The following is a 22,690-nucleotide window of genomic DNA, read 5'->3' on the forward strand; positions in this document are numbered from 1 at the left end:
ACTGTTTATTAAAGTTTACGATTGAAGTGTTTACCAAGTTAAACATGTGTTTAATTCAGTTTAAGTTGCTTTACTGCTAAAACTAGTTTCTTAGTTTACTCAACCTAGATTAATCATAAAGTTCTGTACAATTGCTTTCATTGACTCGTTACTAGTTATCACTAACTTTTTATTAATGTAGTTCAGAACACAACTTAGGATAAGCTACATTTTATTCTCGGATGTCGTTCAGAACATAGCTGTTGTAGCAACAACATACAGATTTGAAAGAAAATCTCATTATCTTACTCAATTATAAATTATATAAAACAAGGTCTTTGCTTGACTCAAAGCTTTATGTTTGCCTATTACGAAACTTGTACTATCATATAATAAGCTGTGAAAAAATGAAGGCTAAAAAAGTTTTATTTTTGCTTTGTCCAAATTTTTTTTCTTCTTTAGATTTACAAAAACTGCATAGCTTAAAGCAACAAGTTACAGTAATTTTAATTTTCTTATGTATAGCGTACAAAAGAGTTACAAATAAGTGGTAGCAAGTTTTTTACTTCTTTTCTTTGTATCATGTTTCACCTAATCATTTGGTTTATTTCGTATGCATGACAAGATAGGCAGCCTTAAACCAACCAAGTAGATGTAAGCTTAGTAAAATTAAATATTTAATTGTACAAGTTCATCATTTTATTAAAGTATTTTGTTGTGTTAAATTGTGTACCTGGTAATAGTGTTCTCTTTCTTTTGAACAATCGATCATGTTTACATTTATGTGTTATATCAGATTTGAATTGTTAAGAATGTTTCAGTTGTAATTGAACAGTTTTTTTTTAAGGACATTAAAAATTGTTTGTTGTTAACAGCTTAAAACGTTTTCAGTTGTTAAGTCAAAGTTTTATTTCTATTTCTGTTTAAGCGTATTATTTTCATTGAAAAATATAACTAGTTTTTACAATGACGTAGGCACAGCTTTTTTTAATAAACTAAAAAAAATGAAATATTGAATTAAAAAAATGTCCACAAAGTAAGCATGAATAAGAATAAGTTTTATTTTGAAAAGAAAATTAAACGGAAAAAGCCTACGAAAAGGACACTCAAGTTAGTTAAAGCTTTTCACTAAGCATTCAGTAATAGTAAGCAATAAAGTAAGGATTAGGGCATCTAGCTAGAGTTCCCTTCTTAACAGCTGCACAAAAAAAGTAAAGTAGAGAAATTGTAGCAAGCTAGGTATTTAATAAATAATAGATTTATAGTTTGGAACGAAATGGTTTATGATTCTTTACCACCACAAAGTTGATTAAGTATGTACATTTGTGTTGTTGAGTCTAGTAGTCAATAGTAGCTTGTGTAATTAATTGGTGATCCACCTAACCTTTAAATTTAAAAAGTACATAGCTTAAAACAAACAAGTATAGTCGTTTTGAGTTGTCTCAAACATAGTTTAAAAAAGAGTTACAAAAAATGGTAAAAAAGTGTTCTTTTTTTTACCTTTGAATCATGTCGTTATTTGGCATAGCCACAGAAAAAAAAGTTCAACAAAACAAGTATGAGCTTTGTAAACAGAAAGATTATTTCAATAGTACGTTTGTTTTAAACAATCACTGTTGTTTACATTAGTTTAATTGTTCAACTTTTAAACACCTTTGTACTGTTTCATTTGCATTCTGATAAATAAGACTAATACACTTTTGACAATCAAACCTCCGTTAAATTAATACCATTGAGTATTTTTAAATATCAATGTAAAGTTTTCTTCTCATTTATTATAATGTCTTACTTAAGCATAATTTTTTATTTAGTATCGTTGTTTTTTTATTAAACTAACCACAAATATCTATTGAGTGTTTGATAAACAAGTCTAAAAAGTTAATTGAACCAGAGTGAGTTTTGTTTAAACAACACGTTAAACAAGAAGATGCCCATTGAAAAAACTTTTTTACCTAACATTTAAATAGTAGTGAAGCAGAAAAACATGTTCTACGGTTTAAGCTCATTATCAAGAATAGTTTAAAATGAAAAGTAAAACTACAAAAACTGAAGTAAGTGTAACTAACTGGTAAAAATAAAAACAGAGAAATTCTGTTTTGAAAATTTATTTACAAGTTATTGAAGTACACTAACTTTTTTACCAACACGCACAATGTAGATATAAATTTGTACATTTTTTTGTCGCTTAGCTAGAGCTTGTTTGACATTCTTTACTCGACATTAGTAGCTGGTCAAATCAATTGGTGGTCCTGATTACTTTAGATTTGTAGAAACATGACTTTAAGCAAACTATTAGAGTTGTTTTAGGTCATCAATTTGTCTCATTTCTAATTAAAACAAGTAACTTTTACTTTGAAAACTAGCATAATAAGTACAAGCAGTTAATCTTTTGTGTTTTACCAATAATGAGCTGGTTTGTTTTATGTGTTTATGTTTTGAATTGAAAATGTTTCTTAAACAAGGTAAACAGAAGTTAACTTTGAAAGAAGGAATATTTAATTTGAAAAAGACATTTATTATTTTTTGTTTTGAACAATCACTTTTAATTCATTTATGCATTCTTATGTTTTCAAAATGTGTTACATGGCCTCAATTGCAATTAAATTGATAAGAAGGAAAAACGTTTAAAAAGTTAAAGCTCGGTTGTTTTAATAATAATCAACAACAACTTAAAATGAATACTAAGTTTTTGCTTGTTATAAGTGATATAAATTTCTGTTTAAAAAGTTTTGTAACTTATTGAATGCTTTTACAGAACTTCAACAAACGAATAAAAAAAATGTTACGTACAAAAAGTATTCAGATGAAAAATCTTACGGACAACATAATCAAGTTAGTTAAGCCTCATTTAATTACAAGTACTACTACTGTTTTGTGAATAAGACTAATGCAATGCTTTTTCTACAATATAACGAGTTACAAATTTATTAAGTGTTTGAAACAAAAAATAGTTTGTTCATTCAAGTGTATGAGTTTTTAATTTACACGAATAAGAACTTATTTGTACTAAGCTTACATTCTTAACTGTAGCTTGTACTTTAAGTAAATACCAAAAGCTGGTTCTATTCTAATGGTGGTCCTGAAAAGGACCGGTTGTTGAGCGTTTATTTTGAGCTGGTGTACTTGGTAACAGCTTTAGTACCTTCTGAAACTGCGTGCTTTGACAACTCGCCGGGGAGCAAAAGCCTGACAGCAGTTTGGATTTCGCGGCTGCTAACAGTAGACCTCTTGTTGTAATGAGCCAAACGTGAAGCCTCTGCTGCAATGCGCTCGAAGATGTCGTTGACAAAAGAGTTCATGATTCCCATCGCCTTGCTGGAGATTCCGGTGTCGGGGTGCACTTGCTTCAAAACTTTGTACACGTAGATGCCAAAGCTTTCTTTGTTCCTCCTCCTTCGCTTCTTCTTGCCGTCGACCGGAGCGGTCTTGGCTACTGACTTCTTCGCGCTTTTGGTTGCTGTCATGATGATGTGTGAACTTCAGTCTCGGCGCCGGTTTATATCCTGAAAAATTATGCAAATTAGCAGAGTTCCGTACGCGAACGATAGCTTGTTTCTCTCACTTCACAATTCTCTCGTTTGTTGTAAATACTTTTGGTGGTCCTGAAAAGGACCTGGTTTTTTTTAACTTAGGCTGACTTTTTTGAAGCGGTCTTCTTAGGCAACAGTACTGCCTGGATGTTTGGAAGAACACCACCTTGAGCAATTGTGACGCCGCCGAGAAGTTTGTTCAACTCTTCGTCGTTGCGAATAGCTAGTTGCAAATGGCGAGGAATGATCCTGCTTTTCTTGTTGTCACGAGCAGCGTTACCGGCAAGCTCGAGCACTTCTGCGCTCAAGTACTCGAGAACGGCAGCCAGATAAACTGGAGCACCAGCTCCGACTCTTTGGCTGTAGTTGCCGGTGCGCAACAGGCGGTGCACGCGACCGACTGGAAACTGCAGTCCTGCACGGGAAGACCTGCTCTTCGGCTTAGATTTGAGTTTTGATCCTTTACCACGTCCTGACATTTTGTTGTTCGAATGATTGTGATGATAGCTTGCACAGCTCAATATAAAACTCATACCTAACCGCGTCGAACGAACAACTAATTTGCATATGTCATAGCTAATGCTAATCTTGTCAAAAATGTTGTAAAAACTTTTATATTGAATTAGGTGGTCCTAAAAAGGACCGGGTTTGCTAAAAGCGATTAGCCACCGAAGCCGTACAAGGTTCTTCCTTGACGCTTGAGTGCGTACACGACGTCGAGTGCTGTGACGGTCTTGCGCTTGGCGTGCTCTGTGTATGTTACTGCATCGCGAATAACATTTTCCAAGAAAACTTTCATGACGCCTCTCGTTTCTTCATAAATCAGTCCCGAGATTCGCTTAACTCCGCCTCGGCGAGCCAAACGGCGGATTGCCGGCTTCGTGATGCCTTGGATGTTATCGCGAAGTACTTTGCGATGGCGCTTAGCACCTCCTTTTCCCAAGCCTTTACCTCCTTTGCCGCGTCCAGACATGTTGTTGAATATACTTATTTCGTCAGTGCGTCGAGTTTATATACAAGCTGTTACGGACGCGTACGGTTACTATTAAACTAATTTGCATACTCAAAAAAGTCTCTTAACTTACATCTTTTCGTTTGCTTTCTTTTTCTCACTATCAAAGTTTTAAGGTGGCCCTGAAAAGGACCGGTTTTAGCTAACGCTTAAGCTCTTTCGCCACGCATTCTCCTGGCGAGCTGGATGTCTTTGGGCATGATTGTCACACGCTTGGCGTGGATCGCGCAAAGGTTGGTATCTTCGAACAAACCAACGAGGTACGCCTCGCTTGCTTCTTGCAAAGCCATAACGGCACTGCTTTGGAACCTCAAGTCAGTTTTGAAGTCTTGAGCAATTTCACGTACCAGACGCTGGAAAGGCAACTTGCGCAAAAGAAGCTCAGTTGACTTCTGGTAGCGTCTGATTTCTCTCAGAGCAACTGTGCCGGGCCTGTAGCGATGAGGCTTCTTCACACCTCCGGTAGCGGGTGCGCTCTTGCGAGCGGCCTTGGTGGCGAGCTGTTTCCTTGGAGCCTTGCCTCCGGTTGACTTACGAGCGGTTTGCTTGGTACGAGCCATTTTGATGATAAATCTGTTTGTTGCAAGACAGCTTATATACTGTTCGCATAGACACGGACGCGAGCGATTCCGCTGTGTAGTCTAATTTGCATATTTTCAACTTAGCATTGTTTATGCATTTTGAGTTGCGTTATACTTTGTTTGAGTGGTCCTAAAAAGGACCTTGGGTAAAAGAACAACTTATTTTTTGCAGCTCTTCTTCTTGGATGCTTTTTTGGCTGCCGGCTTCTTCTTGGTTACTTTCTTCTTCTTGCTTGCAGCTTTTTTAGATGCTGCCTTCTTAGGAGCGCACTTTTTAGCAGGTCGCTTTTTGGCTGCTGGTTTTTTTGCAGCCTTCTTGGGAGCACACTTCTTTTTTGGTTTTTTAACTGCGGCCTTCTTTGCTGCTGGCTTTTTAGCTACTTTTTTTGTCCTCTTCTTGGGCCCAGCAGCTGGCATTGGAGCAAGCTTGAACGAGCCAGAAGCGCCTTTTCCAGTTGTCTGGAGAAAAGCACCTTTGGTCACGCCGCTGGTAAGTGCTCTCTTCAAGTGAGAATTGGAAGCTGTGAGGTCAAGCTTGTAGGTGTCCGCGATATACTTTTGTATCTTCTGGCGGGATGTACCTTTTCGTTCCTTCATTGCTCCAAGGGCAGAGCTAATCATTTCCCTGTAAGTAGGGTGCTCTGCCTTCTTGGCGCTTGGTCTCTTGGAAGACCTGGCTGCGGCTGGCGCTGGTACTGCTGCTACTGCTGTGGTAGACATGTTGAATGAAAATTAAAGCGACCAAAACCTTACTTGCAAGAGTTACTGACTGTGACGAATTGACTGTTGAGCAGTTATGTTTTGCAAGGTACCTTTTACTTCTTAATACAAGCATTATCACGTTTGTTTAAGACACATATGCTTATAAAAACTTAGTTGTCTTATTACGAATGTTGAAAAAGTTCCAGTAAGAAAGAAACCATATCTAACTTGTTCTGAAAGTAACTTTTTTTAAAACATTAGTTTGAAAAGTCCAGAAATAACAGCCTGTATCTTACAGCACACCTCTAAATATATTAAGAAAAACATAAATGAAAAAAAAACATGTTAGCACACTTCCGACTGAATTTTCCTTTGCCGCTCGCCTAAAGTAATAAAATTTTAACAAAGCACAAGGTTTTTTTACCTCAAACTTAAACAAAGTTTCATTATTTCGATTTCATGGAGTTTTGTAAATCGTAAGTTCTATCAAGTGTGTTCAAGTTAATTACATTTTAAACTAATGTGTTAAAAGTAATTCCAAAAAATAAAAGCGTTCATTTTGTTTAGCTTTACTAGTTATGATTACTCAAAATATACTCATAAGCAATATACTCAAAACTTTTATTAAAATTTTTTTTTTTATTAAACTATTTTTTTTATGTTGCACATACTAGTAACTTACCTTACAACAATGTTTTCCAAACAACCTTTCAAAAACGTACAGTAACTATGATCATACTTGTTTGAAAATTATAAACTACTTTTAAACAAAATTTTTCGGTGTATATGAAAAACTAGTTTAACAAGTAAGTAGTTCAACATTAAATTAGCATTTCAAACAACTGATTCAAGCTGTTATACAGTTTAAAAAATACCGATGCAATTTTGCTCGTTACACTTAAACCTTGATCAAACTAAGAACTTATTCTTTGCAGATTTCAACCGAACAAAGTGTGCTGATAAAAGTGAACAAATGGATTTGGTTGTAAATTTTTCAAACAAAATAAAGTCAATTAGATTCAAAGAAATAAATAAGTCGAAAAAGCTTATGAAAACTAGCACTGAATATGAACTTAAACAAAAGTTGATATTTTTTGGACGAAAAATTTTACGTAAAAAAAGAGGTTGGTTTATTTTTTAAGCAGTATTAAGATACAAAGGGTAGTAAACAAAATAAAAACGAGTAAAGAAATCGAAAAGAAAAGCTTTTGAAATAAGGTTGACAAACGTTAGTGTTTGAATACAGCTTTGTTTACAATCAGAACTCATAAGCTTTCAAATTATCTTTAAAAAATAATGCAATTAAGCTTTTTTTTTTCAAACTTTGTTTTGTCACTTCTCATAAATTTAAAGTTAATCGAAACAACATAGAACAACTTATTACTTTCTTGACACATATTTTGAAACAACAACAGTACTGTTTATTAAAGTTTACGATTGAAGTGTTTACCAAGTTAAACATGTGTTTAATTCAGTTTAAGTTGCTTTACTGCTAAAACTAGTTTCTTAGTTTACTCAACCTAGATTAATCATAAAGTTCTGTACAATTGCTTTCATTGACTCGTTACTAGTTATCACTAACTTACTATTAATGTAGTTCAGAACACAACTTAGGATAAGCTACATTTTATTCTCGGATGTCGTTCAGAACATAGCTGTTGTAGCAACAACATACAGATTTGAAAGAAAATCTCATTATCTTACTCAATTATAAATTATATAAAACAAGGTCTTTGCTTGACTCAAAGCTTTATGTTTGCCTATTACGAAACTTGTACTATCATATAATAAGCTGTGAAAAAATGAAGGCTAAAAAAGTTTTATTTTTGCTTTGTCCAAATTTTTTTTCTTCTTTAGATTTACAAAAACTGCATAGCTTAAAGCAACAAGTTACAGTAATTTTAATTTTCTTATGTATAGCGTACAAAAGAGTTACAAATAAGTGGTAGCAAGTTTTTTACTTCTTTTCTTTGTATCATGTTTCACCTAATCATTTGGTTTATTTCGTATGCATGACAAGATAGGCAGCCTTAAACCAACCAAGTAGATGTAAGCTTAGTAAAATTAAATATTTAATTGTACAAGTTCATCATTTTATTAAAGTATTTTGTTGTGTTAAATTGTGTACCTGGTAATAGTGTTCTCTTTCTTTTGAACAATCGATCATGTTTACATTTATGTGTTATATCAGATTTGAATTGTTAAGAATGTTTCAGTTGTAATTGAACAGTTTTTTTTTAAGGACATTAAAAATTGTTTGTTGTTAACAGCTTAAAACGTTTTCAGTTGTTAAGTCAAAGTTTTATTTCTATTTCTGTTTAAGCGTATTATTTTCATTGAAAAATATAACTAGTTTTTACAATGACGTAGGCACAGCTTTTTTTAATAAACTAAAAAAAATGAAATATTGAATTAAAAAAATGTCCACAAAGTAAGCATGAATAAGAATAAGTTTTATTTTGAAAAGAAAATTAAACGGAAAAAGCCTACGAAAAGGACACTCAAGTTAGTTAAAGCTTTTCACTAAGCATTCAGTAATAGTAAGCAATAAAGTAAGGATTAGGGCATCTAGCTAGAGTTCCCTTCTTAACAGCTGCACAAAAAAAGTAAAGTAGAGAAATTGTAGCAAGCTAGGTATTTAATAAATAATAGATTTATAGTTTGGAACGAAATGGTTTATGATTCTTTACCACCACAAAGTTGATTAAGTATGTACATTTGTGTTGTTGAGTCTAGTAGTCAATAGTAGCTTGTGTAATTAATTGGTGATCCACCTAACCTTTAAATTTAAAAAGTACATAGCTTAAAACAAACAAGTATAGTCGTTTTGAGTTGTCTCAAACATAGTTTAAAAAAGAGTTACAAAAAATGGTAAAAAAGTGTTCTTTTTTTTACCTTTGAATCATGTCGTTATTTGGCATAGCCACAGAAAAAAAAGTTCAACAAAACAAGTATGAGCTTTGTAAACAGAAAGATTATTTCAATAGTACGTTTGTTTTAAACAATCACTGTTGTTTACATTAGTTTAATTGTTCAACTTTTAAACACCTTTGTACTGTTTCATTTGCATTCTGATAAATAAGACTAATACACTTTTGACAATCAAACCTCCGTTAAATTAATACCATTGAGTATTTTTAAATATCAATGTAAAGTTTTCTTCTCATTTATTATAATGTCTTACTTAAGCATAATTTTTTATTTAGTATCGTTGTTTTTTTATTAAACTAACCACAAATATCTATTGAGTGTTTGATAAACAAGTCTAAAAAGTTAATTGAACCAGAGTGAGTTTTGTTTAAACAACACGTTAAACAAGAAGATGCCCATTGAAAAAACTTTTTTACCTAACATTTAAATAGTAGTGAAGCAGAAAAACATGTTCTACGGTTTAAGCTCATTATCAAGAATAGTTTAAAATGAAAAGTAAAACTACAAAAACTGAAGTAAGTGTAACTAACTGGTAAAAATAAAAACAGAGAAATTCTGTTTTGAAAATTTATTTACAAGTTATTGAAGTACACTAACTTTTTTACCAACACGCACAATGTAGATATAAATTTGTACATTTTTTTGTCGCTTAGCTAGAGCTTGTTTGACATTCTTTACTCGACATTAGTAGCTGGTCAAATCAATTGGTGGTCCTGATTACTTTAGATTTGTAGAAACATGACTTTAAGCAAACTATTAGAGTTGTTTTAGGTCATCAATTTGTCTCATTTCTAATTAAAACAAGTAACTTTTACTTTGAAAACTAGCATAATAAGTACAAGCAGTTAATCTTTTGTGTTTTACCAATAATGAGCTGGTTTGTTTTATGTGTTTATGTTTTGAATTGAAAATGTTTCTTAAACAAGGTAAACAGAAGTTAACTTTGAAAGAAGGAATATTTAATTTGAAAAAGACATTTATTATTTTTTGTTTTGAACAATCACTTTTAATTCATTTATGCATTCTTATGTTTTCAAAATGTGTTACATGGCCTCAATTGCAATTAAATTGATAAGAAGGAAAAACGTTTAAAAAGTTAAAGCTCGGTTGTTTTAATAATAATCAACAACAACTTAAAATGAATACTAAGTTTTTGCTTGTTATAAGTGATATAAATTTCTGTTTAAAAAGTTTTGTAACTTATTGAATGCTTTTACAGAACTTCAACAAACGAATAAAAAAAATGTTACGTACAAAAAGTATTCAGATGAAAAATCTTACGGACAACATAATCAAGTTAGTTAAGCCTCATTTAATTACAAGTACTACTACTGTTTTGTGAATAAGACTAATGCAATGCTTTTTCTACAATATAACGAGTTACAAATTTATTAAGTGTTTGAAACAAAAAATAGTTTGTTCATTCAAGTGTATGAGTTTTTAATTTACACGAATAAGAACTTATTTGTACTAAGCTTACATTCTTAACTGTAGCTTGTACTTTAAGTAAATACCAAAAGCTGGTTCTATTCTAATGGTGGTCCTGAAAAGGACCGGTTGTTGAGCGTTTATTTTGAGCTGGTGTACTTGGTAACAGCTTTAGTACCTTCTGAAACTGCGTGCTTTGACAACTCGCCGGGGAGCAAAAGCCTGACAGCAGTTTGGATTTCGCGGCTGCTAACAGTAGACCTCTTGTTGTAATGAGCCAAACGTGAAGCCTCTGCTGCAATGCGCTCGAAGATGTCGTTGACAAAAGAGTTCATGATTCCCATCGCCTTGCTGGAGATTCCGGTGTCGGGGTGCACTTGCTTCAAAACTTTGTACACGTAGATGCCAAAGCTTTCTTTGTTCCTCCTCCTTCGCTTCTTCTTGCCGTCGACCGGAGCGGTCTTGGCTACTGACTTCTTCGCGCTTTTGGTTGCTGTCATGATGATGTGTGAACTTCAGTCTCGGCGCCGGTTTATATCCTGAAAAATTATGCAAATTAGCAGAGTTCCGTACGCGAACGATAGCTTGTTTCTCTCACTTCACAATTCTCTCGTTTGTTGTAAATACTTTTGGTGGTCCTGAAAAGGACCTGGTTTTTTTTAACTTAGGCTGACTTTTTTGAAGCGGTCTTCTTAGGCAACAGTACTGCCTGGATGTTTGGAAGAACACCACCTTGAGCAATTGTGACGCCGCCGAGAAGTTTGTTCAACTCTTCGTCGTTGCGAATAGCTAGTTGCAAATGGCGAGGAATGATCCTGCTTTTCTTGTTGTCACGAGCAGCGTTACCGGCAAGCTCGAGCACTTCTGCGCTCAAGTACTCGAGAACGGCAGCCAGATAAACTGGAGCACCAGCTCCGACTCTTTGGCTGTAGTTGCCGGTGCGCAACAGGCGGTGCACGCGACCGACTGGAAACTGCAGTCCTGCACGGGAAGACCTGCTCTTCGGCTTAGATTTGAGTTTTGATCCTTTACCACGTCCTGACATTTTGTTGTTCGAATGATTGTGATGATAGCTTGCACAGCTCAATATAAAACTCATACCTAACCGCGTCGAACGAACAACTAATTTGCATATGTCATAGCTAATGCTAATCTTGTCAAAAATGTTGTAAAAACTTTTATATTGAATTAGGTGGTCCTAAAAAGGACCGGGTTTGCTAAAAGCGATTAGCCACCGAAGCCGTACAAGGTTCTTCCTTGACGCTTGAGTGCGTACACGACGTCGAGTGCTGTGACGGTCTTGCGCTTGGCGTGCTCTGTGTATGTTACTGCATCGCGAATAACATTTTCCAAGAAAACTTTCATGACGCCTCTCGTTTCTTCATAAATCAGTCCCGAGATTCGCTTAACTCCGCCTCGGCGAGCCAAACGGCGGATTGCCGGCTTCGTGATGCCTTGGATGTTATCGCGAAGTACTTTGCGATGGCGCTTAGCACCTCCTTTTCCCAAGCCTTTACCTCCTTTGCCGCGTCCAGACATGTTGTTGAATATACTTATTTCGTCAGTGCGTCGAGTTTATATACAAGCTGTTACGGACGCGTACGGTTACTATTAAACTAATTTGCATACTCAAAAAAGTCTCTTAACTTACATCTTTTCGTTTGCTTTCTTTTTCTCACTATCAAAGTTTTAAGGTGGCCCTGAAAAGGACCGGTTTTAGCTAACGCTTAAGCTCTTTCGCCACGCATTCTCCTGGCGAGCTGGATGTCTTTGGGCATGATTGTCACACGCTTGGCGTGGATCGCGCAAAGGTTGGTATCTTCGAACAAACCAACGAGGTACGCCTCGCTTGCTTCTTGCAAAGCCATAACGGCACTGCTTTGGAACCTCAAGTCAGTTTTGAAGTCTTGAGCAATTTCACGTACCAGACGCTGGAAAGGCAACTTGCGCAAAAGAAGCTCAGTTGACTTCTGGTAGCGTCTGATTTCTCTCAGAGCAACTGTGCCGGGCCTGTAGCGATGAGGCTTCTTCACACCTCCGGTAGCGGGTGCGCTCTTGCGAGCGGCCTTGGTGGCGAGCTGTTTCCTTGGAGCCTTGCCTCCGGTTGACTTACGAGCGGTTTGCTTGGTACGAGCCATTTTGATGATAAATCTGTTTGTTGCAAGACAGCTTATATACTGTTCGCATAGACACGGACGCGAGCGATTCCGCTGTGTAGTCTAATTTGCATATTTTCAACTTAGCATTGTTTATGCATTTTGAGTTGCGTTATACTTTGTTTGAGTGGTCCTAAAAAGGACCTTGGGTAAAAGAACAACTTATTTTTTGCAGCTCTTCTTCTTGGATGCTTTTTTGGCTGCCGGCTTCTTCTTGGTTACTTTCTTCTTCTTGCTTGCAGCTTTTTTAGATGCTGCCTTCTTAGGAGCGCACTTTTTAGCAGGTCGCTTTTTGGCTGCTGGTTTTTTTGCAGCCTTCTTGGGAGCACACTTCTTTTTTGGTTTTTTAACTGCGGCCTTCTTTGCTGCTGGCTTTTTAGCTACTTTTTTTGTCCTCTTCTTGGGCCCAGCAGCTGGCATTGGAGCAAGCTTGAACGAGCCAGAAGCGCCTTTTCCAGTTGTCTGGAGAAAAGCACCTTTGGTCACGCCGCTGGTAAGTGCTCTCTTCAAGTGAGAATTGGAAGCTGTGAGGTCAAGCTTGTAGGTGTCCGCGATATACTTTTGTATCTTCTGGCGGGATGTACCTTTTTGTTCCTTCATTGCTCCAAGGGCAGAGCTAATCATTTCCCTGTAAGTAGGGTGCTCTGCCTTCTTGGCGCTTGGTCTCTTGGAAGACCTGGCTGCGGCTGGCGCTGGTACTGCTGCTACTGCTGTGGTAGACATGTTGAATGAAAATTAAAGCGACCAAAACCTTACTTGCAAGAGTTACTGACTGTGACGAATTGACTGTTGAGCAGTTATGTTTTGCAAGGTACCTTTTACTTCTTAATACAAGCATTATCACGTTTGTTTAAGACACATATGCTTATAAAAACTTAGTTGTCTTATTACGAATGTTGAAAAAGTTCCAGTAAGAAAGAAACCATATCTAACTTGTTCTGAAAGTAACTTTTTTTAAAACATTAGTTTGAAAAGTCCAGAAATAACAGCCTGTATCTTACAGCACACCTCTAAATATATTAAGAAAAACATAAATGAAAAAAAAACATGTTAGCACACTTCCGACTGAATTTTCCTTTGCCGCTCGCCTAAAGTAATAAAATTTTAACAAAGCACAAGGTTTTTTTACCTCAAACTTAAACAAAGTTTCATTATTTCGATTTCATGGAGTTTTGTAAATCGTAAGTTCTATCAAGTGTGTTCAAGTTAATTACATTTTAAACTAATGTGTTAAAAGTAATTCCAAAAAATAAAAGCGTTCATTTTGTTTAGCTTTACTAGTTATGATTACTCAAAATATACTCATAAGCAATATACTCAAAACTTTTATTAAAATTTTTTTTTTTATTAAACTATTTTTTTTATGTTGCACATACTAGTAACTTACCTTACAACAATGTTTTCCAAACAACCTTTCAAAAACGTACAGTAACTATGATCATACTTGTTTGAAAATTATAAACTACTTTTAAACAAAATTTTTCGGTGTATATGAAAAACTAGTTTAACAAGTAAGTAGTTCAACATTAAATTAGCATTTCAAACAACTGATTCAAGCTGTTATACAGTTTAAAAAATACCGATGCAATTTTGCTCGTTACACTTAAACCTTGATCAAACTAAGAACTTATTCTTTGCAGATTTCAACCGAACAAAGTGTGCTGATAAAAGTGAACAAATGGATTTGGTTGTAAATTTTTCAAACAAAATAAAGTCAATTAGATTCAAAGAAATAAATAAGTCGAAAAAGCTTATGAAAACTAGCACTGAATATGAACTTAAACAAAAGTTGATATTTTTTGGACGAAAAATTTTACGTAAAAAAAGAGGTTGGTTTATTTTTTAAGCAGTATTAAGATACAAAGGGTAGTAAACAAAATAAAAACGAGTAAAGAAATCGAAAAGAAAAGCTTTTGAAATAAGGTTGACAAACGTTAGTGTTTGAATACAGCTTTGTTTACAATCAGAACTCATAAGCTTTCAAATTATCTTTAAAAAATAATGCAATTAAGCTTTTTTTTTTCAAACTTTGTTTTGTCACTTCTCATAAATTTAAAGTTAATCGAAACAACATAGAACAACTTATTACTTTCTTGACACATATTTTGAAACAACAACAGTACTGTTTATTAAAGTTTACGATTGAAGTGTTTACCAAGTTAAACATGTGTTTAATTCAGTTTAAGTTGCTTTACTGCTAAAACTAGTTTCTTAGTTTACTCAACCTAGATTAATCATAAAGTTCTGTACAATTGCTTTCATTGACTCGTTACTAGTTATCACTAACTTACTATTAATGTAGTTCAGAACACAACTTAGGATAAGCTACATTTTATTCTCGGATGTCGTTCAGAACATAGCTGTTGTAGCAACAACATACAGATTTGAAAGAAAATCTCATTATCTTACTCAATTATAAATTATATAAAACAAGGTCTTTGCTTGACTCAAAGCTTTATGTTTGCCTATTACGAAACTTGTACTATCATATAATAAGCTGTGAAAAAATGAAGGCTAAAAAAGTTTTATTTTTGCTTTGTCCAAATTTTTTTTCTTCTTTAGATTTACAAAAACTGCATAGCTTAAAGCAACAAGTTACAGTAATTTTAATTTTCTTATGTATAGCGTACAAAAGAGTTACAAATAAGTGGTAGCAAGTTTTTTACTTCTTTTCTTTGTATCATGTTTCACCTAATCATTTGGTTTATTTCGTATGCATGACAAGATAGGCAGCCTTAAACCAACCAAGTAGATGTAAGCTTAGTAAAATTAAATATTTAATTGTACAAGTTCATCATTTTATTAAAGTATTTTGTTGTGTTAAATTGTGTACCTGGTAATAGTGTTCTCTTTCTTTTGAACAATCGATCATGTTTACATTTATGTGTTATATCAGATTTGAATTGTTAAGAATGTTTCAGTTGTAATTGAACAGTTTTTTTTTAAGGACATTAAAAATTGTTTGTTGTTAACAGCTTAAAACGTTTTCAGTTGTTAAGTCAAAGTTTTATTTCTATTTCTGTTTAAGCGTATTATTTTCATTGAAAAATATAACTAGTTTTTACAATGACGTAGGCACAGCTTTTTTTAATAAACTAAAAAAAATGAAATATTGAATTAAAAAAATGTCCACAAAGTAAGCATGAATAAGAATAAGTTTTATTTTGAAAAGAAAATTAAACGGAAAAAGCCTACGAAAAGGACACTCAAGTTAGTTAAAGCTTTTCACTAAGCATTCAGTAATAGTAAGCAATAAAGTAAGGATTAGGGCATCTAGCTAGAGTTCCCTTCTTAACAGCTGCACAAAAAAAGTAAAGTAGAGAAATTGTAGCAAGCTAGGTATTTAATAAATAATAGATTTATAGTTTGGAACGAAATGGTTTATGATTCTTTACCACCACAAAGTTGATTAAGTATGTACATTTGTGTTGTTGAGTCTAGTAGTCAATAGTAGCTTGTGTAATTAATTGGTGATCCACCTAACCTTTAAATTTAAAAAGTACATAGCTTAAAACAAACAAGTATAGTCGTTTTGAGTTGTCTCAAACATAGTTTAAAAAAGAGTTACAAAAAATGGTAAAAAAGTGTTCTTTTTTTTACCTTTGAATCATGTCGTTATTTGGCATAGCCACAGAAAAAAAAGTTCAACAAAACAAGTATGAGCTTTGTAAACAGAAAGATTATTTCAATAGTACGTTTGTTTTAAACAATCACTGTTGTTTACATTAGTTTAATTGTTCAACTTTTAAACACCTTTGTACTGTTTCATTTGCATTCTGATAAATAAGACTAATACACTTTTGACAATCAAACCTCCGTTAAATTAATACCATTGAGTATTTTTAAATATCAATGTAAAGTTTTCTTCTCATTTATTATAATGTCTTACTTAAGCATAATTTTTTATTTAGTATCGTTGTTTTTTTATTAAACTAACCACAAATATCTATTGAGTGTTTGATAAACAAGTCTAAAAAGTTAATTGAACCAGAGTGAGTTTTGTTTAAACAACACGTTAAACAAGAAGATGCCCATTGAAAAAACTTTTTTACCTAACATTTAAATAGTAGTGAAGCAGAAAAACATGTTCTACGGTTTAAGCTCATTATCAAGAATAGTTTAAAATGAAAAGTAAAACTACAAAAACTGAAGTAAGTGTAACTAACTGGTAAAAATAAAAACAGAGAAATTCTGTTTTGAAAATTTATTTACAAGTTATTGAAGTACACTAACTTTTTTACCAACACGCACAATGTAGATATAAATTTGTACATTTTTTTGTCGCTTAGCTAGAGCTTGTTTGACATTCTTTACTCGACATTAGTAGCTGGTCAAATCAATTGGTGGTCCTGATTACTTTAGATTTGTAGAAACATGACTTTAAGCAAACTATTAGAGTTGTTTTAGGTCATCAATTTGTCTCATTTCTAATTAAAACAAGTAACTTTTACTTTGAAAACTAGCATAATAAGTACAAGCAGTTAATCTTTTGTGTTTTACCAATAATGAGCTGGTTTGTTTTATGTGTTTATGTTTTGAATTGAAAATGTTTCTTAAACAAGGTAAACAGAAGTTAACTTTGAAAGAAGGAATATTTAATTTGAAAAAGACATTTATTATTTTTTGTTTTGAACAATCACTTTTAATTCATTTATGCATTCTTATGTTTTCAAAATGTGTTACATGGCCTCAATTGCAATTAAATTGATAAGAAGGAAAAACGTTTAAAAAGTTAAAGCTCGGTTGTTTTAATAATAATCAACAACAACTTAAAATGAATACTAAGTTTTTGCTTGTTATAAGTGATATAAATTTCTGTTTAAAAAGTTTTGTAACTTATTGAATGCTTTTACAGAACTTCAACAAACGAATAAAAAAAATGTTACGTACAAAAAGTATTCAGATGAAAAATCTTACGGACAACATAATCAAGTTAGTTAAGCCTCATTTAATTACAAGTACTACTACTGTTTTGTGAATAAGACTAATGCAATGCTTTTTCTACAATATAACGAGTTACAAATTTATTAAGTGTTTGAAACAAAAAATAGTTTGTTCATTCAAGTGTATGAGTTTTTAATTTACACGAATAAGAACTTATTTGTACTAAGCTTACATTCTTAACTGTAGCTTGTACTTTAAGTAAATACCAAAAGCTGGTTCTATTCTAATGGTGGTCCTGAAAAGGACCGGTTGTTGAGCGTTTATTTTGAGCTGGTGTACTTGGTAACAGCTTTAGTACCTTCTGAAACTGCGTGCTTTGACAACTCGCCGGGGAGCAAAAGCCTGACAGCAGTTTGGATTTCGCGGCTGCTAACAGTAGACCTCTTGTTGTAATGAGCCAAACGTGAAGCCTCTGCTGCAATGCGCTCGAAGATGTCGTTGACAAAAGAGTTCATGATTCCCATCGCCTTGCTGGAGATTCCGGTGTCGGGGTGCACTTGCTTCAAAACTTTGTACACGTAGATGCCAAAGCTTTCTTTGTTCCTCCTCCTTCGCTTCTTCTTGCCGTCGACCGGAGCGGTCTTGGCTACTGACTTCTTCGCGCTTTTGGTTGCTGTCATGATGATGTGTGAACTTCAGTCTCGGCGCCGGTTTATATCCTGAAAAATTATGCAAATTAGCAGAGTTCCGTACGCGAACGATAGCTTGTTTCTCTCACTTCACAATTCTCTCGTTTGTTGTAAATACTTTTGGTGGTCCTGAAAAGGACCTGGTTTTTTTTAACTTAGGCTGACTTTTTTGAAGCGGTCTTCTTAGGCAACAGTACTGCCTGGATGTTTGGAAGAACACCACCTTGAGCAATTGTGACGCCGCCGAGAAGTTTGTTCAACTCTTCGTCGTTGCGAATAGCTAGTTGCAAATGGCGAGGAATGATCCTGCTTTTCTTGTTGTCACGAGCAGCGTTACCGGCAAGCTCGAGCACTTCTGCGCTCAAGTACTCGAGAACGGCAGCCAGATAAACTGGAGCACCAGCTCCGACTCTTTGGCTGTAGTTGCCGGTGCGCAACAGGCGGTGCACGCGACCGACTGGAAACTGCAGTCCTGCACGGGAAGACCTGCTCTTCGGCTTAGATTTGAGTTTTGATCCTTTACCACGTCCTGACATTTTGTTGTTCGAATGATTGTGATGATAGCTTGCACAGCTCAATATAAAACTCATACCTAACCGCGTCGAACGAACAACTAATTTGCATATGTCATAGCTAATGCTAATCTTGTCAAAAATGTTGTAAAAACTTTTATATTGAATTAGGTGGTCCTAAAAAGGACCGGGTTTGCTAAAAGCGATTAGCCACCGAAGCCGTACAAGGTTCTTCCTTGACGCTTGAGTGCGTACACGACGTCGAGTGCTGTGACGGTCTTGCGCTTGGCGTGCTCTGTGTATGTTACTGCATCGCGAATAACATTTTCCAAGAAAACTTTCATGACGCCTCTCGTTTCTTCATAAATCAGTCCCGAGATTCGCTTAACTCCGCCTCGGCGAGCCAAACGGCGGATTGCCGGCTTCGTGATGCCTTGGATGTTATCGCGAAGTACTTTGCGATGGCGCTTAGCACCTCCTTTTCCCAAGCCTTTACCTCCTTTGCCGCGTCCAGACATGTTGTTGAATATACTTATTTCGTCAGTGCGTCGAGTTTATATACAAGCTGTTACGGACGCGTACGGTTACTATTAAACTAATTTGCATACTCAAAAAAGTCTCTTAACTTACATCTTTTCGTTTGCTTTCTTTTTCTCACTATCAAAGTTTTAAGGTGGCCCTGAAAAGGACCGGTTTTAGCTAACGCTTAAGCTCTTTCGCCACGCATTCTCCTGGCGAGCTGGATGTCTTTGGGCATGATTGTCACACGCTTGGCGTGGATCGCGCAAAGGTTGGTATCTTCGAACAAACCAACGAGGTACGCCTCGCTTGCTTCTTGCAAAGCCATAACGGCACTGCTTTGGAACCTCAAGTCAGTTTTGAAGTCTTGAGCAATTTCACGTACCAGACGCTGGAAAGGCAACTTGCGCAAAAGAAGCTCAGTTGACTTCTGGTAGCGTCTGATTTCTCTCAGAGCAACTGTGCCGGGCCTGTAGCGATGAGGCTTCTTCACACCTCCGGTAGCGGGTGCGCTCTTGCGAGCGGCCTTGGTGGCGAGCTGTTTCCTTGGAGCCTTGCCTCCGGTTGACTTACGAGCGGTTTGCTTGGTACGAGCCATTTTGATGATAAATCTGTTTGTTGCAAGACAGCTTATATACTGTTCGCATAGACACGGACGCGAGCGATTCCGCTGTGTAGTCTAATTTGCATATTTTCAACTTAGCATTGTTTATGCATTTTGAGTTGCGTTATACTTTGTTTGAGTGGTCCTAAAAAGGACCTTGGGTAAAAGAACAACTTATTTTTTGCAGCTCTTCTTCTTGGATGCTTTTTTGGCTGCCGGCTTCTTCTTGGTTACTTTCTTCTTCTTGCTTGCAGCTTTTTTAGATGCTGCCTTCTTAGGAGCGCACTTTTTAGCAGGTCGCTTTTTGGCTGCTGGTTTTTTTGCAGCCTTCTTGGGAGCACACTTCTTTTTTGGTTTTTTAACTGCGGCCTTCTTTGCTGCTGGCTTTTTAGCTACTTTTTTTGTCCTCTTCTTGGGCCCAGCAGCTGGCATTGGAGCAAGCTTGAACGAGCCAGAAGCGCCTTTTCCAGTTGTCTGGAGAAAAGCACCTTTGGTCACGCCGCTGGTAAGTGCTCTCTTCAAGTGAGAATTGGAAGCTGTGAGGTCAAGCTTGTAGGTGTCCGCGATATACTTTTGTATCTTCTGGCGGGATGTACCTTTTCGTTCCTTCATTGCTCCAAGGGCAGAGCTAATCATTTCCCTGTAAGTAGGGTGCTCTGCCTTCTTGGCGCTTGGTCTCTTGGAAGACCTGGCTGCGGCTGGCGCTGGTACTGCTGCTACTGCTGTGGTAGACATGTTGAATGAAAATTAAAGCGACCAAAACCTTACTTGCAAGAGTTACTGACTGTGACGAATTGACTGTTGAGCAGTTATGTTTTGCAAGGTACCTTTTACTTCTTAATACAAGCATTATCACGTTTGTTTAAGACACATATGCTTATAAAAACTTAGTTGTCTTATTACGAATGTTGAAAAAGTTCCAGTAAGAAAGAAACCATATCTAACTTGTTCTGAAAGTAACTTTTTTTAAAACATTAGTTTGAAAAGTCCAGAAATAACAGCCTGTATCTTACAGCACACCTCTAAATATATTAAGAAAAACATAAATGAAAAAAAAACATGTTAGCACACTTCCGACTGAATTTTCCTTTGCCGCTCGCCTAAAGTAATAAAATTTTAACAAAGCACAAGGTTTTTTTACCTCAAACTTAAACAAAGTTTCATTATTTCGATTTCATGGAGTTTTGTAAATCGTAAGTTCTATCAAGTGTGTTCAAGTTAATTACATTTTAAACTAATGTGTTAAAAGTAATTCCAAAAAATAAAAGCGTTCATTTTGTTTAGCTTTACTAGTTATGATTACTCAAAATATACTCATAAGCAATATACTCAAAACTTTTATTAAAATTTTTTTTTTTATTAAACTATTTTTTTTATGTTGCACATACTAGTAACTTACCTTACAACAATGTTTTCCAAACAACCTTTCAAAAACGTACAGTAACTATGATCATACTTGTTTGAAAATTATAAACTACTTTTAAACAAAATTTTTCGGTGTATATGAAAAACTAGTTTAACAAGTAAGTAGTTCAACATTAAATTAGCATTTCAAACAACTGATTCAAGCTGTTATACAGTTTAAAAAATACCGATGCAATTTTGCTCGTTACACTTAAACCTTGATCAAACTAAGAACTTATTCTTTGCAGATTTCAACCGAACAAAGTGTGCTGATAAAAGTGAACAAATGGATTTGGTTGTAAATTTTTCAAACAAAATAAAGTCAATTAGATTCAAAGAAATAAATAAGTCGAAAAAGCTTATGAAAACTAGCACTGAATATGAACTTAAACAAAAGTTGATATTTTTTGGACGAAAAATTTTACGTAAAAAAAGAGGTTGGTTTATTTTTTAAGCAGTATTAAGATACAAAGGGTAGTAAACAAAATAAAAACGAGTAAAGAAATCGAAAAGAAAAGCTTTTGAAATAAGGTTGACAAACGTTAGTGTTTGAATACAGCTTTGTTTACAATCAGAACTCATAAGCTTTCAAATTATCTTTAAAAAATAATGCAATTAAGCTTTTTTTTTTCAAACTTTGTTTTGTCACTTCTCATAAATTTAAAGTTAATCGAAACAACATAGAACAACTTATTACTTTCTTGACACATATTTTGAAACAACAACAGTACTGTTTATTAAAGTTTACGATTGAAGTGTTTACCAAGTTAAACATGTGTTTAATTCAGTTTAAGTTGCTTTACTGCTAAAACTAGTTTCTTAGTTTACTCAACCTAGATTAATCATAAAGTTCTGTACAATTGCTTTCATTGACTCGTTACTAGTTATCACTAACTTACTATTAATGTAGTTCAGAACACAACTTAGGATAAGCTACATTTTATTCTCGGATGTCGTTCAGAACATAGCTGTTGTAGCAACAACATACAGATTTGAAAGAAAATCTCATTATCTTACTCAATTATAAATTATATAAAACAAGGTCTTTGCTTGACTCAAAGCTTTATGTTTGCCTATTACGAAACTTGTACTATCATATAATAAGCTGTGAAAAAATGAAGGCTAAAAAAGTTTTATTTTTGCTTTGTCCAAATTTTTTTTCTTCTTTAGATTTACAAAAACTGCATAGCTTAAAGCAACAAGTTACAGTAATTTTAATTTTCTTATGTATAGCGTACAAAAGAGTTACAAATAAGTGGTAGCAAGTTTTTTACTTCTTTTCTTTGTATCATGTTTCACCTAATCATTTGGTTTATTTCGTATGCATGACAAGATAGGCAGCCTTAAACCAACCAAGTAGATGTAAGCTTAGTAAAATTAAATATTTAATTGTACAAGTTCATCATTTTATTAAAGTATTTTGTTGTGTTAAATTGTGTACCTGGTAATAGTGTTCTCTTTCTTTTGAACAATCGATCATGTTTACATTTATGTGTTATATCAGATTTGAATTGTTAAGAATGTTTCAGTTGTAATTGAACAGTTTTTTTTTAAGGACATTAAAAATTGTTTGTTGTTAACAGCTTAAAACGTTTTCAGTTGTTAAGTCAAAGTTTTATTTCTATTTCTGTTTAAGCGTATTATTTTCATTGAAAAATATAACTAGTTTTTACAATGACGTAGGCACAGCTTTTTTTAATAAACTAAAAAAAATGAAATATTGAATTAAAAAAATGTCCACAAAGTAAGCATGAATAAG

The 22,690-nt window shown here is 34.5% G+C and overlaps 12 protein-coding genes across 12 annotated transcripts; all 12 read right to left on the bottom strand.

Annotated features, from left to right (window-relative positions):
- Positions 1-3,083: 3,083 nt before the first annotated feature.
- Positions 3,084-3,443, bottom strand: LOC145841582 (histone H2B 1/2-like). Its single transcript, XM_082948937.1, has one exon. It carries the CDS (start codon positions 3,441-3,443, stop codon positions 3,084-3,086), a length of 360 nt encoding a protein of 119 aa, XP_082805063.1.
- Positions 3,444-3,607: 164 nt separating this feature from the next.
- LOC145841584 (histone H2A) lies at positions 3,608-3,988 on the bottom strand. Its single transcript, XM_082948938.1, has one exon. It carries the CDS (start codon positions 3,986-3,988, stop codon positions 3,608-3,610), a length of 381 nt encoding a protein of 126 aa, XP_082805064.1.
- Positions 3,989-4,170: 182 nt separating this feature from the next.
- On the bottom strand, positions 4,171-4,482 carry LOC145841585 (histone H4-like). The gene has a single exon (XM_082948939.1). It carries the CDS (start codon positions 4,480-4,482, stop codon positions 4,171-4,173), a length of 312 nt encoding a protein of 103 aa, XP_082805065.1.
- A 188-nt stretch (positions 4,483-4,670) lies between these two features.
- Positions 4,671-5,081, bottom strand: LOC145841586 (histone H3). The gene has a single exon (XM_082948940.1). It carries the CDS (start codon positions 5,079-5,081, stop codon positions 4,671-4,673), a length of 411 nt encoding a protein of 136 aa, XP_082805066.1.
- Positions 5,082-10,303: 5,222 nt separating this feature from the next.
- Positions 10,304-10,663, bottom strand: LOC145841587 (histone H2B 1/2-like). The gene has a single exon (XM_082948942.1). It carries the CDS (start codon positions 10,661-10,663, stop codon positions 10,304-10,306), a length of 360 nt encoding a protein of 119 aa, XP_082805068.1.
- A 164-nt stretch (positions 10,664-10,827) lies between these two features.
- On the bottom strand, positions 10,828-11,208 carry LOC145841588 (histone H2A). Its single transcript, XM_082948943.1, has one exon. It carries the CDS (start codon positions 11,206-11,208, stop codon positions 10,828-10,830), a length of 381 nt encoding a protein of 126 aa, XP_082805069.1.
- A 182-nt stretch (positions 11,209-11,390) lies between these two features.
- LOC145841589 (histone H4-like) lies at positions 11,391-11,702 on the bottom strand. The gene has a single exon (XM_082948944.1). It carries the CDS (start codon positions 11,700-11,702, stop codon positions 11,391-11,393), a length of 312 nt encoding a protein of 103 aa, XP_082805070.1.
- A 188-nt stretch (positions 11,703-11,890) lies between these two features.
- Positions 11,891-12,301, bottom strand: LOC145841590 (histone H3). The gene has a single exon (XM_082948945.1). The coding sequence runs from the start codon at positions 12,299-12,301 to the stop codon at positions 11,891-11,893; it is 411 nt and encodes a 136-aa protein (XP_082805071.1).
- Positions 12,302-17,523: 5,222 nt separating this feature from the next.
- LOC145841591 (histone H2B 1/2-like) lies at positions 17,524-17,883 on the bottom strand. The gene has a single exon (XM_082948946.1). It carries the CDS (start codon positions 17,881-17,883, stop codon positions 17,524-17,526), a length of 360 nt encoding a protein of 119 aa, XP_082805072.1.
- A 164-nt stretch (positions 17,884-18,047) lies between these two features.
- On the bottom strand, positions 18,048-18,428 carry LOC145841592 (histone H2A). The gene has a single exon (XM_082948947.1). The coding sequence runs from the start codon at positions 18,426-18,428 to the stop codon at positions 18,048-18,050; it is 381 nt and encodes a 126-aa protein (XP_082805073.1).
- Positions 18,429-18,610: 182 nt separating this feature from the next.
- Positions 18,611-18,922, bottom strand: LOC145841593 (histone H4-like). The gene has a single exon (XM_082948948.1). It carries the CDS (start codon positions 18,920-18,922, stop codon positions 18,611-18,613), a length of 312 nt encoding a protein of 103 aa, XP_082805074.1.
- A 188-nt stretch (positions 18,923-19,110) lies between these two features.
- LOC145841595 (histone H3) lies at positions 19,111-19,521 on the bottom strand. The gene has a single exon (XM_082948949.1). It carries the CDS (start codon positions 19,519-19,521, stop codon positions 19,111-19,113), a length of 411 nt encoding a protein of 136 aa, XP_082805075.1.
- Positions 19,522-22,690: the final 3,169 nt, after the last annotated feature.

This window comes from Thalia democratica, chromosome 7 (genome assembly GCF_965202585.1).
Source record: "Thalia democratica chromosome 7, ktThaDemo2.hap1.1, whole genome shotgun sequence".
NCBI classification, from domain to species: Eukaryota; Metazoa; Chordata; class Thaliacea; order Salpida; family Salpidae; genus Thalia; species Thalia democratica.

Coding starts and splice junctions, on each gene's coding strand:
- LOC145841582 (XM_082948937.1), bottom strand. CDS start 3,443: ATGACAGCAACCAAAAGCGCGAAGAAGTCAGTAGCCAAGACCGCTCCG.
- LOC145841584 (XM_082948938.1), bottom strand. CDS start 3,988: ATGTCAGGACGTGGTAAAGGATCAAAACTCAAATCTAAGCCGAAGAGC.
- LOC145841585 (XM_082948939.1), bottom strand. CDS start 4,482: ATGTCTGGACGCGGCAAAGGAGGTAAAGGCTTGGGAAAAGGAGGTGCT.
- LOC145841586 (XM_082948940.1), bottom strand. CDS start 5,081: ATGGCTCGTACCAAGCAAACCGCTCGTAAGTCAACCGGAGGCAAGGCT.
- LOC145841587 (XM_082948942.1), bottom strand. CDS start 10,663: ATGACAGCAACCAAAAGCGCGAAGAAGTCAGTAGCCAAGACCGCTCCG.
- LOC145841588 (XM_082948943.1), bottom strand. CDS start 11,208: ATGTCAGGACGTGGTAAAGGATCAAAACTCAAATCTAAGCCGAAGAGC.
- LOC145841589 (XM_082948944.1), bottom strand. CDS start 11,702: ATGTCTGGACGCGGCAAAGGAGGTAAAGGCTTGGGAAAAGGAGGTGCT.
- LOC145841590 (XM_082948945.1), bottom strand. CDS start 12,301: ATGGCTCGTACCAAGCAAACCGCTCGTAAGTCAACCGGAGGCAAGGCT.
- LOC145841591 (XM_082948946.1), bottom strand. CDS start 17,883: ATGACAGCAACCAAAAGCGCGAAGAAGTCAGTAGCCAAGACCGCTCCG.
- LOC145841592 (XM_082948947.1), bottom strand. CDS start 18,428: ATGTCAGGACGTGGTAAAGGATCAAAACTCAAATCTAAGCCGAAGAGC.
- LOC145841593 (XM_082948948.1), bottom strand. CDS start 18,922: ATGTCTGGACGCGGCAAAGGAGGTAAAGGCTTGGGAAAAGGAGGTGCT.
- LOC145841595 (XM_082948949.1), bottom strand. CDS start 19,521: ATGGCTCGTACCAAGCAAACCGCTCGTAAGTCAACCGGAGGCAAGGCT.